Source organism: Dipodomys merriami, unplaced genomic scaffold, assembly GCF_024711535.1.
Source record: "Dipodomys merriami isolate MVZ:Mamm:240054 unplaced genomic scaffold, mDipMer1.0.p SCAF_45, whole genome shotgun sequence".
Taxonomy (NCBI): domain Eukaryota; kingdom Metazoa; phylum Chordata; class Mammalia; order Rodentia; family Heteromyidae; genus Dipodomys; species Dipodomys merriami.
In genome coordinates this window covers 2,734,235-2,745,694 of record NW_027206013.1, presented here as the reverse complement: position 1 = coordinate 2,745,694, position 11,460 = coordinate 2,734,235, and the positions used below count along the sequence as shown (strand labels likewise).

The 11,460-nt window shown below is 44.8% G+C and overlaps 1 protein-coding gene across 1 annotated transcript; it reads left to right on the top strand.

The window, feature by feature from the left end:
- Positions 1-2,710: 2,710 nt before the first annotated feature.
- On the top strand, positions 2,711-7,749 carry CUNH22orf39 (chromosome unknown C22orf39 homolog). The gene is made up of 3 exons (XM_069994337.1): positions 2,711-2,838; positions 2,980-3,147; positions 5,962-7,749. The coding sequence occupies exons 1-3, from the start codon at positions 2,815-2,817 to the stop codon at positions 6,085-6,087; spliced, it is 318 nt and encodes a 105-aa protein (XP_069850438.1). The 5' UTR covers positions 2,711-2,814; the 3' UTR covers positions 6,088-7,749.
- The last annotated feature ends 3,711 nt before the right edge of the window (positions 7,750-11,460 follow it).

The window sequence follows — 11,460 nt, the reverse complement described above, 5'->3', positions numbered from 1 at the left end:
CGCCTGTAATCCTAGCTACCTAGGAGGCTGAGATCTGAGGATCAAAGTTCAAAGCTAGCCCAGGCAGGAGAGTCCATGAAAGTCTCTCCAATTAACCACCAAAAAATTGGGATTGGAGCTGTTCTAAATACTTATTTAGGGCTTTAAAAGCTAGTTTGGCACAGAAATGGAGGGACAAAGGGTGAACAAATGCAGCATTCACTAGACACTATATTGAAAATGTACTATATAATTTGTGGGTGGGGACAGGAGGGAAACATTGGATAAGACTGAGGGGGACATTGTCCAAAAATAAATATGCTCATTACCTGACTTATATAACTGTAACCTCTCTTTATATCACCTTTCTTTCTTTCTTTCTTTCTTTCTTTCTTTCTTTCTTTTCTTTCTTTTCTTTCTTTCTTTCATTTCTTTTGTCATGAGGCTTGAACTCTGGGCCTAGACACTGTTCCTCAGCTCTTCAGCTCAAAACAAGTGCCCTACCACACAGCGCCATTTCCGGTTTTCTGGTAGTTTATTGGAGATAAGAGTCTCACAGACTTTCCTGCCCAGGCTGGCTTTGAACAGTGATCCTCAGATCTCAGCCTCCTGAATAGCTAGGATTACAGGTATGAGCCACCAGTGCTCAGCTACATCACCTTTATAATAACAATTTAAAAAGAAATTCACCAAAGAAAGAAGAAAGTTACTTTGAAGCCAGGCCCCAGTGGCTCATGCCTGTAATTCTAGCTACTTAGGAGGCTGAGATTTAAGGATTGCAGTTTGAAGCCAGCCCAGGCAGGACAGTCTGTGAGACTCTTATCTCCAATTAACTGCCCAAAAAAGCCAGAGGTGGAGCTGCAGCTCAAGTGGTAGAGCACCAGCCTTGAGCAAAATAAAAAAGCCCAAGGACAGTGCCCAGGCCATGAGTTCAAGCCTCAGAGTGTGCGCACGTGCACGCACGCACACACACACACACACACACACACACAAACAACAGGAAAAACTGCTTTTTTTCAGCGAAACCCATGTGTCTTTTTTTTTTTGGTCATTCTTGGGGCCTGAACTCTGGGCCTGGGCTCTACCACTTGAGCCACAACACCACTTCTGACTTTTTCTGCTTATGTGGTGCTAAGGAATCAAATCTAGGACCTCATGCATGCGAGGCAAGCACTCTACCACTGAGGCACCTTCCCAGCCCCAGCCCATGTGTCTTTAGTGAGGAGTCTCAATGCCATATTCTTTAAGCCTGGCTGAGCACAAATCATCGTTGTGGCCAGGCTCAAGTTTATAACACAAGTTACTCCGGAGTCTGAGATTTGAGGATTGAGGTTTGAAGCCAGCCGAGAGAGGCAAATCCAAGAGACTCTTAATCTCCAAATAATCAGCAAAAAGCTACATGAAGTTATGTTTTAAATAGTTGAACTCTTGCTAGGAGTGAAAAGGCTAATAAGCAAGAGCTTGAGGAGTTCAAGCCCAATACCTGCACCAAAACAAAACAAGAAGTTCACTGCCCAGAAGTTCAAGTTCAGTATATGCTTAAAAAAAAAATGGTGGCTCAGTGGTAGAATGCTTGCCTTGCATGCATGAGGCCCTTAGTTCAATTCCTCAGCACCACATAAGCAGAAAAAAAAGTTGGAAGTGGTGCTGTGGCTCAAGTGGAAGAGCGCTAGCCTTGAGCTGAAGAGCTGAGGTACAGTGCCCAGGCCCAGAGTTCAGGCCCCATGACCAACCCAAAAAAAAAAAAAAAAATGAACCACCAGGAAGTGGCACTGTGGCTCAAATGGTAGAATGCTCGCCTTGAGCTGAAGAGCTCAGGAACAGCACCCAGGCCCAGAGTTCAAGCCCCAAGACTTACCAACAACAGAAAAAAGGAACCATCAGCAAGGCAGCAGTGGCTCAAGCCTGGTGCTCAGGAGATAGATCTGAGGATGGTCGTGGTTCAAAGCCAGCCTGGCCAGGAACGTCTTATCTCCAATTAACCACCAAAAAAACATGTGGCTCAAGTGGTAGAGCACGAGCCTTGAGTTGAAGAGCTAAGGGACAGGGTGCAGGCCCAGAGTTCAAGACCTATGGCCACCAGTCACAAGCTTGGATACCATAAAAACACTTGGACACAGATGTTCATTACTTCACTATAATAGTTAAGTTATGGAAACAGCCCAGATGCCCTATAGTGAATGGCTCAAGAGAATGTGATACCTTTAACACAATAGAATTTTACATGGCCATTAGAATAGTATTAAGTTATTTGCAGCGAAATGGGTGGACCTAGAACAAATCATGGTAAGGGAGGTGAGCCTAGCTCAGAGAGACAAACGAAGCATGTTTTCTCTAGGTCTACAATACACGGGACATGATAAATTGTACTGGACTCTAGACATTCATACAAAATGAGACCAAAGGAGGAAACTCTTAGGGGGAGAACACAAAGGTGCAATGCCTATGTGCCTCTGACCATACAAAATATCTATCAAAATGAACTCCGGGAAGTAGAAACAACAAAAATAGAGCTGCCAGATCATCAAGATTAAAGCAGCTCAAACCCAGACCCTGGGGTTTCCCAGGCAATGAGCCACGTGGCTCGTCTGTTGGCCTAGGCAGCAGGGGCGGAACTCAAGGTGACTCCCTTGTCGGGCCCCACCCTCCGTCCTGCAGAATACCTTGGGCTGTTAGTGGCTCGTGAACTCAGACGTCCTTTCTATTGGCGTTCTTAAGGAGGCGGGCGAACACGATATTTTGGAGTTCATTGCTTATCGTCTCTGCCCGTCACGATGCTTTCTCCTTTTTATTGGCTAGAGTCGGGGCGAGGCGTGGCTTGGCGGGCGCCTTGACATGGCAGACGCCGGCAGCTGGCAGGTGAGCACCTGGGGCTCTTTGAGTTTGGTGGGATCTGCGGCCCCGATTGACCCCCCCACTCTCTCCAGGAAAGCAAGAGGGACGGGGTCGCGGGTGGGACTTGGCGCTCGTGTCCTGCTCAGACATTATCTCTTCCCGCAGCCGCCGCGGCCCTGCGAGGCCTACCGTGAGGAGTGGAAGCTCTGCCGCAGCGCCAGGCACTTTCTGCACCATTACTACGTCCATGGCGAGCCGCCCGCCTGCGCGCAGTGGCTACGCGACCTGACCAGCTGTCGCGACTGGGAGGAGAGCCGGAGCGCCAAGGCCCAGGTGCGCCCGGTGGGAGGCCGGAACGCGCGTCCTTCCCTCCTGCTTCCCGACTTTCTATCTACGGAATGGCGTTAAGGAAGGAAGGCCAACCTTCAGGGTTAGGTCGGCCCGCCCTCCTGCGGAGGATCGGGATGTGATCGCGCCGGTCGTCCTCCAGCCAGCCTTCACCGAACCAGGGTTAAGGACGCAGGAAAGAAAGAAGGCCCTACCAAAGCGCTGGTGTCCCACACCAGTAGTCCTAGCTACACAGGAGGCTGGGATCGGAGGGTCTCAATTCGAAGACAACTCAGACAGGAAAGTCCTTGAGATTCTCTAGTTCGCCACCAGAAAGACATATGTGGAGCTGTGGCTCAAGTGGTAAAGCACTAACCTTGAGGGGGAAAAAAGCTGAGAGACAGTGCCAGGCCCTAAGTTCAAGCCCTAGTATTTGGGAGGCAGGGAGGGAGGAGTTACGTCTATATGAGCTGTTATACACTGGTTTGGGTTCATAGGAAGTCCGAAGTGTTAAGGACACTGTGTTGTAGATTTCAGAGTAATACAGTATTTGTGGGAGTATCTGTGGTTCTAGCTAAATATCAAATGCATACCTGTGGATATCAAAGCTTTACTTCTGGAAGTTACCAAGTTATCCCCAAGAAGTAATTGGATAACAGTGTACAGTTTAAAATTCAAAATGTTAAGCCGGGCGCTGGTGGCTCATGCCGGTAATCCTAGCTACTCAGGAGGCTGAGATAGGAAGATCGAAGTTCAAAGCCAGTCCTGGTAGGAAAGTCCGTGAGACTCTTATCTCCGATTAACCACCCAGAAAACCTAAAGTGGTGTTGTGGTTCAGATGGTAGAGCAATTGCTTTGAGCTGAAGAGCTGAGGGACAGCGCTCAGGCCCAGAGTTAAAGCCCCACGACCTACAAAAAAAAAAAAGTCAAATGTTGTGTCAGTATTTATGATAGCGTAATAACTGAAGGCATCCTAAATTTCACTGCTATAAAATTGACCAGATAATTTTTTCTACATATGAGTACAGAACCATTAAAAAGAAAGAATAGAGCTGGGTGCCAGTGGCTCATGCCAGTAAAAATAAAAATAGGTATGAGAGTGAGGATCAGGATACATTGTTTACATGCATGGAAATGTCACAATGAAACCAAACCTTCCTTGTACAACTAATGAATGCTAATTTTTAAAAGGAGGAATAAGACACTCTTGGAAAAAAAATAGATAGTAATCTATCCAAGCATAGAAAGTTATCTACAGAATTTAGAGGGGGGGGAAATATAGGAGACTAGGCAGCAGAAAATCATTCCTTCTCCAGGGAAATATGACAGCTCTTACAATTTGGACCTAGCAAGCTATTAGGGACGTTGAAAAGGTCTTTCATTTCCTAATTTATTTATTTATTTTTTATTTGGTGCTGGCTTTTTTTTTTTTTTTTTCTGCTCATGGCTGGATTTCTACCACTTGACCACAGCTCCACTTCTGGTTTTCTGGTGGCTAGTTGAAGATAAGAGAGTTTCATAGACCTGCCTGCCTCCACTGGTTTTGAACTGCGATCCTTAGATTTCAGCCGGTTGTGTTGTCAGGCTTCTCTCTCTTTCGTTCTTTCTTTCATTCTTTCTTTTTTTTTCTTCCTTTCTTTCTCTCTCTCTCTCTCTTTTCCAGTTCTGGGGCTTGAACTCAGGGCCTGGGCACTGTCCCTGAGCTTCTTTTGCTCAAGGTTAACACTCTACCACTTGAGCCACGGCACCACTTCCAGCCTTTTCTGTTTATGTGGTACTGAGGACTCAAACCCAGGGCTTTATGCGTGCTAGGCAAGCGCCCTACCACTGAGCCACATTCCCAGCCCTCTAGTGTCTTTTTAAACACAAATATTTTATGTACTAGTACTATAGCTTAATGCTGGAGCACTTAATTACAAAACACAAAGCACTGGGTTTGGGCTGGGAAGGTAGCTCAGTGGTACAGTGCTTGCCTGGCATGCATGAGTCCCTGGGTTCGATTCCTCAGCACCACATAAGCAGAAAAAGCCGGAAATGGCAGTCAAGTGGTAGAGTACTAGCCTTGAGCTGAAGAGCTGAGGGACAGTTCCCAGGCCCAGAGTTCAGGCCCCATGACCGACCGAAAAAAAAAAAAAAAAAAAAAAAAATATATATATATATATATATATATATATATATATACACACACACACATATATATACATACATGTATATATACATATATATATATATATATATATATATATATATGCAACAATAGAGCTTGAATATAGACAGCCAAATAGGTCTGCTTTGAATCTGTTGCTTACCAGGGGTTTATTGCCAGGATTCCACCCTGTCATAATACACGGCCATGTCTGTCTGTGTGGAGTCAGTGGCTGAGACCAGCTTGTAGATTGCAGGATCCTAGTACACACAGCCCTGTGCAGGTGGTTTGGCTTCATTTTCATCCTCACAGTTGTACCTTCAGACTGTTTTCTCCTCCCTACTCAGTACCCCTAGCCTCAGGCTTTGCAGGTGAAACTGCCTCAAACTCACTAGGCCTGTGCAAGTAGAAACCCAGATGTTTTTAAGTTCCTGAAATTAGGATGGTGTACATCACAGTTTTTCTTAGTAAATTATGAGAAACAATAATTTAGCTAGATTGATGTGCACTAATATGAAACAGCTGTCAAGGTATACTAGAAGCACTGTATACTTGCTATTGAATATCTGTATTCAGAAAGATGCTAAGGGGTAGGTGATCTGGGGTCATGATAGCACTTGGGACTTTGAGACCCAGCTGTGAAGCAGGAAGTGACCATAGTCTTGTTTGCACAGCAATCCCTCTGTGAGAGCGAGCGGGCCCGCATCCAAGCTGCACAGAAACACACCCTGGTATGGGCCCTGAGGCAGAGGCCCCCTGCAGAATGGCACCTTCCTCTGCCACAGGAGAAGGATGAGTGATGAATGACCAGCACCCCTGGCCTTGCCTGTGTGGCTTCTTTGAGTGTTTCTTATGGGGCCTGATGTAGCCCTAAGAACTGTGACTATCCCACAACTGTATGTGTCCCTCTGAGCAACGGCCTGACCTGGACTACAGAACAGAACCTCCCAGTCCTGCCTGCCACCCTTCATCATGCACCAGGGCATCCTGCCATGGTGATGCTCCAAAAGATAATTTGTGCCCACAATTACACAAAGGCAAGCATTGTGGCAAGTACCTATGAGCGGCCAGATCAGGCTGACTCATCTCTACCCCCACTCCAAGAACAGCAGCACCACAGGTATCAGCCTTGATGTAGAATTCTCAGGTAAACCCTGGTGTGTTAGCCTGACCCCTGGGTAGGTCAGAATGAAGTGACTCAACAGCTGTGCTGCTGTGAACACCTCTCCTTGTTTCAGGCTTGGTGGCTGCTGTATATCGCCAGCCCTTGGCACTGAAGCATGGGACTCACCCTCTGCTCACTGCCATTGCACATATAGGTAGAGCATGCTGAGCAGGCAGTGCTTGCTGGCCCTCTGCCCCACTGTTTCAACACCGGCTCCCAGGGAGCCCTCCAAAAGATGTGGGCTTTTTGCTTTTGTTTTAATGAAATTCACATAGCTACAGAACACATGACCTTACACTTGTGCATGCAGTCTAGGCTTAAAAGAAAACCCAGGAATTAGTGGTTCGTGCCTGTAATCCTAGCTACTCAGGAGGCTGAAATCGGAAGACTGCAGTTTAGAGCCATCCTGGGCAGCAAAATCTGTGATACTCTTACATCCAGTGAACAACCAAAAAAGTTGGAACTGGAGCTGTGGCTCAAGTACAGGGCTAGCCCTGAGCAAAAAAAAACTCGGGGATAGTATCTAGGCCCCAAGTTCAAGCCTCAGAAGCAGCGCCCACTTGTGCACGTGTACACACACACACAAAGCCCACAGCCTGAGTTCAAGCTCTAGTACTGGAACCAATGGTCATGATAGGGCATCCAAAGAGCTGAGTGAAGACAGAGCTCAGCTACTTTGCATAGTATGCATAAGGCTCTGAGTTCAAGCCCAAAGCCTCTGGAATTTAGACCTTCCCACAGAAAGCCATTTCACATGTTCAGATCCAAATAAAAACTGAAAACTAAACTCATACCTGTTAGACTTCCTGTCAATGTTATATTCAAAGAGTATGCTTTTTCTCTTGTGGGTGTTTTAAAAATCCATGTCTATAAACCACCAAGAACACCACCAAGCAGTCTCTTTATTGCTAATAAGATGATCAGCAGGCCTCATGTGGGGACCAGTCTGGCACATGCCCAGCATCTTCTCTACTTCCTTCCTGGCCACATCTTATTCTTTGAGACAAAATCATTGATCACTTTAGAAAGGCATATATTAAAGCTTAAAATGTCCTCTCAAATGTGTTTTATCCTATGTTCTGTGAAAGGTGGTAGGTAATGTACTCAGCATCTCAAGAACAAAGCAGAGTGTAAAAAAAAGCATGGGTGAGAGGGGTATGAAGTAATAGGGTAAATATCCAAGTATATGCATGAGTGGAATTATTACAATGAAACCTCTCACATTGTACAATTAATTTGCACTAGTAAAGAATGCAAAAATAAAGAGCCAGGTTACTCCAACCTGGAGGCAAATCAATCAACCCAGTGGTTGCTTTAATAATGATAATTTCTAACCAATGAAGAGCAAGAAGGCTGCTGGAGATGGATACTTGTAAACACAAGGAAGAGCCATCTGAATGTTGTAATCTGTGATATGAGGAATTGGGGCAGCTATCCTGGGATGGTGGGTGGAAAGACTGCTGAGGTCCCAGTTGAGAAAGGCTTTGCCTATGCAGTTACATCCTGTCATATCCTATCTGTTTAGCCCTGTGCTGTATGAAAGCTTCATGCACAGCTACAATGTATTCTTTTGCTAGCCTATGAGTCTGTGGGAATATTCAGGCTGCTCTAAGGTGCCACTGTTGTATTGTGACTCCTCCCCCTATAGAACTAGTTCCACACCAGCAGATAATCTTTCTGGACAGAATGTTGCTGCATTCAACCCTATGTTCATTTTTCCTTTTGAGTTGCAACTCAAACCTAGAGCCTTTCACATTCAATGCACAGGCCTACCTCTGAGTTCTAATCTGGTATATACTGCTACTTGTAGCACATTTATCAGTAAAATGGGTTTCAGAAAGACAATGTTTATCTGTACTCTGCAGGATACATACACTGCCATTTTCATCTCAGCCAAGGTCTCAGCCTTAAAACTGACAAATTGCCTTCAACAAGTTTCTCTTTTAAGGGAAAGACATAAACATTGAACACTGGCAAATATGAGTCTCAGGCTAGGGATATAGTTCAGTAGCAGACCACTTACCTAGCATGTACTAGGTCCAAATTGAATATCCAACATTAAATAAACCTAAAATGTGGTCAGTGTTTGGAAGAAAGGGTATACAAGTCTAAAGTAGAAGTGTCTTTCACACTTTTTGTAGAAAACTCAATAGTAAACAAGTAAACACCCTTTAGTCCCATACCTACTATTAAAACTTATCATAGGCCAGGTGTTGGAGGCTCACACCTGTAATCCTGGCTACTCGAAAGCAGAGATCTGAGGATCGTAGTACAAAGCCAGCCCAGGCAGAAAGGTCCCTGTGAGACTCTTATCTCCAATTACCTACTCAAAAAAGCTGGAAGTGGCACTGTGGCTCGAGTGGTAGAGTGCTAGCCTTGAGCAAAATAAGCTCAGGGACAGCACCCTGAGTTTAAACCCCAGGACCAGCACCAGAAAAAAAAAAGAAAGAAAAGAAAAATCACTTAAATTAGCTTCACAAAACATGCCATTCAGAATTCAGTGTTATTTTCAAGAAATTGCTGTACGCTCAGGGTGTAACCCCTATAATAAACTGCTATGCACACAACAAGTTGGATGAAAAAGTCAGAAAATTGTCCTGAGCTTAAAAAACAAGGCCAATCTTAAAGGGATACATGTGGTATGCAACACTGGTGAAATAATGTAGACCATACTAATTGTTGTTAGAGGTAAGGCTAAGAGGAATGCTGTCTTTCAAAGGAGTCTTATGTTGAAAAGATCCACACAATCTGACGTGCTTCCACAGGGCTGTGCATGACAAAATTGTGTACAGCCAAATACAATCACAAATTGGGACACAACATAGAAGAATCAGTATGTTCTATGGAGTGCCAAAGTCAATTTCTAGGTCTTGACACTATTGTAGTGTGAAAGGTATTGACAGTAAAACTGGGACAAGGGTCTGCAGAACTTCCTGGACAATTACATGTGCAACTTTCTCTTGAATCCAGTTACTTCAAAATTAAAAGGTAAAAAACAGCGGGGCATGGTGATGTACACATATAATTCCAGCACTTGGAAGGCTGAGGCAATTAAATCATAAATTTGGGACCATCCTAGATTACATAGCATTTTTCTCAAAAATGGACACTGGTTGCTTACAATCCTAGCTACTCAGGAATCTGCGATCTGAAGTTAGTTTAGGGAAGAAAAGTCTGAGAAACTATGCCTGACTAACCAATCAAACCCGACTGGAGGGAATGGCCCAAATAGTGGAGTGCCAGCTGTGAGAGAAAATACCAAGCAGGAGTACCTAAGGCCCTGAGTTCAAACCCTTGTACCAAAACAAACCAGCACAAAACAAAGTGCTACAATGAAGCAAATGTGCTGGGGCCTTGTTTTGGTGTAGAAGGCCTCATAATCCTGGGCTTACATGAGGTGGTTCCAGCCGTTTTCTGGGAAGAGAAAGGGCCCCATAGAGGTGGAGGGAACTAACACCGTATGTTGACAGGAGAGGGTGCTGTAAGCTCTGCTCAGAGGTCTGGATGTGATTCCCGTGATAACAGGAATCTCTGACTTTTGTTCTATAGAAACATCAAACTGAGCTGGGCGCCAGTGGCTCATGCCTGTAATCCTAGCTACTCAGGAGGCTGAGATCTGAGGATCTCGGTTCAAAGCCAGCCTGGGCAAAAAAGTCCATGAAACTCTTATCTCCAATAAACCACCAGAAAACCAGAAGTGGTGCTGTAGCTCAAGTGGTAGAGTGCTAGCCTTGATCTGAAGAGCTGAGGGACAGAGCTCAGGCCCAGAGTTCAACCCCTATGAGAAAGAAAAGAAAAGAAAAAGAAAGAAAGAAAGAAAGAAAGAAAGAAAGAAAGAAAGAAAGAAAGAAAGAAAGAAAGAAAGAAAGAAAGAAAGAAAGAAAGAAAGAAAGAAAGAAAAAGAAAGAAAGAAACATCAAACTGCTTCAGAGGAGCAATCAGTGAACATGGCTACCATGAACAGATGAGCTGGCTACTGCAATAGAACAAGCAAAAGTAGACAGTAGCTTGAACCTCAGAGACAGATGTGGAGCTCAGAAAAAGTGGTTACAATCAGTATCTGACTCAGGTAGAGCCTAAGCCTGTGCTTTTTACTTATATGTGTATAATATATATTTTGGTGCCAGTCCTTAGGGCTTGGGACTGTCCCTTAGCTTTTTCACTCAAAGCTAGTGCTCTACCACTTAAGCCATAGCTTCACTTCTGGCTCTTCGGTGGTTAATTGGAGATAAATGTTGTGGACTTTCCTGCCCGGGCTGACTTGGAAATGCTATCCTCAGATCTCAGGCTCCTAAGATGCAAGGATTATAGACATGAGGCACCAGTGCCAGAAATGACTTTTAACAACAATGCTAAAACCACTCAATGGGAGAAAAGACCTTTTTTGCTGTTTTGAAACAATCTTGCTATGGAGCCCACATTGGCCTGGAAATCTACTCAGAACAAGCTTGTCTAAAACTTGTGATTTTTGGCCCCAGCCTCCAGTTTTGAGATTTCAGGAGTGTAGTCATGCCTGAAGCTAACTTTTCTTCCCAGTACTGGGTTTGAACTCAGGTCATTGAGGTTGCTAGGCAGGTACTCTACCAGAGTTATATCTCTAGTTATATATCTCTATATCTAGTTATATATCTCTATATATATCTCTAGTTGGTTTTTGTTTTTATTCCCTCACGGCTAGCACTTTACTAGAACTAGCACTTGAGCACAGCTCCACTTCAACCTTTTTTTTTCTTTTTCTTGGGGTCCAGTTGTGGGGCCTGAACTCTGGGCCTGGGCACTGTCCCTCAGCTCTTCAGCTCAAGGCTAGCGCTCTACCATTAGAGCTTTTTTCTTTTTGCTTATGTGGTGCTGAGGAATCGAACCCAGGGCCTCTTGCATGCAAGGCAAGTGCTCTACCACTGAGCCACCTTCCCAGCCCCCAACCTTTCTTTTTCTTTCTTTCTTTTTTTTTTTGGTGGTTAATTGGAGATAACCTGCTCAGGCTGGCTTTGAACCGCAATCTTCAGAT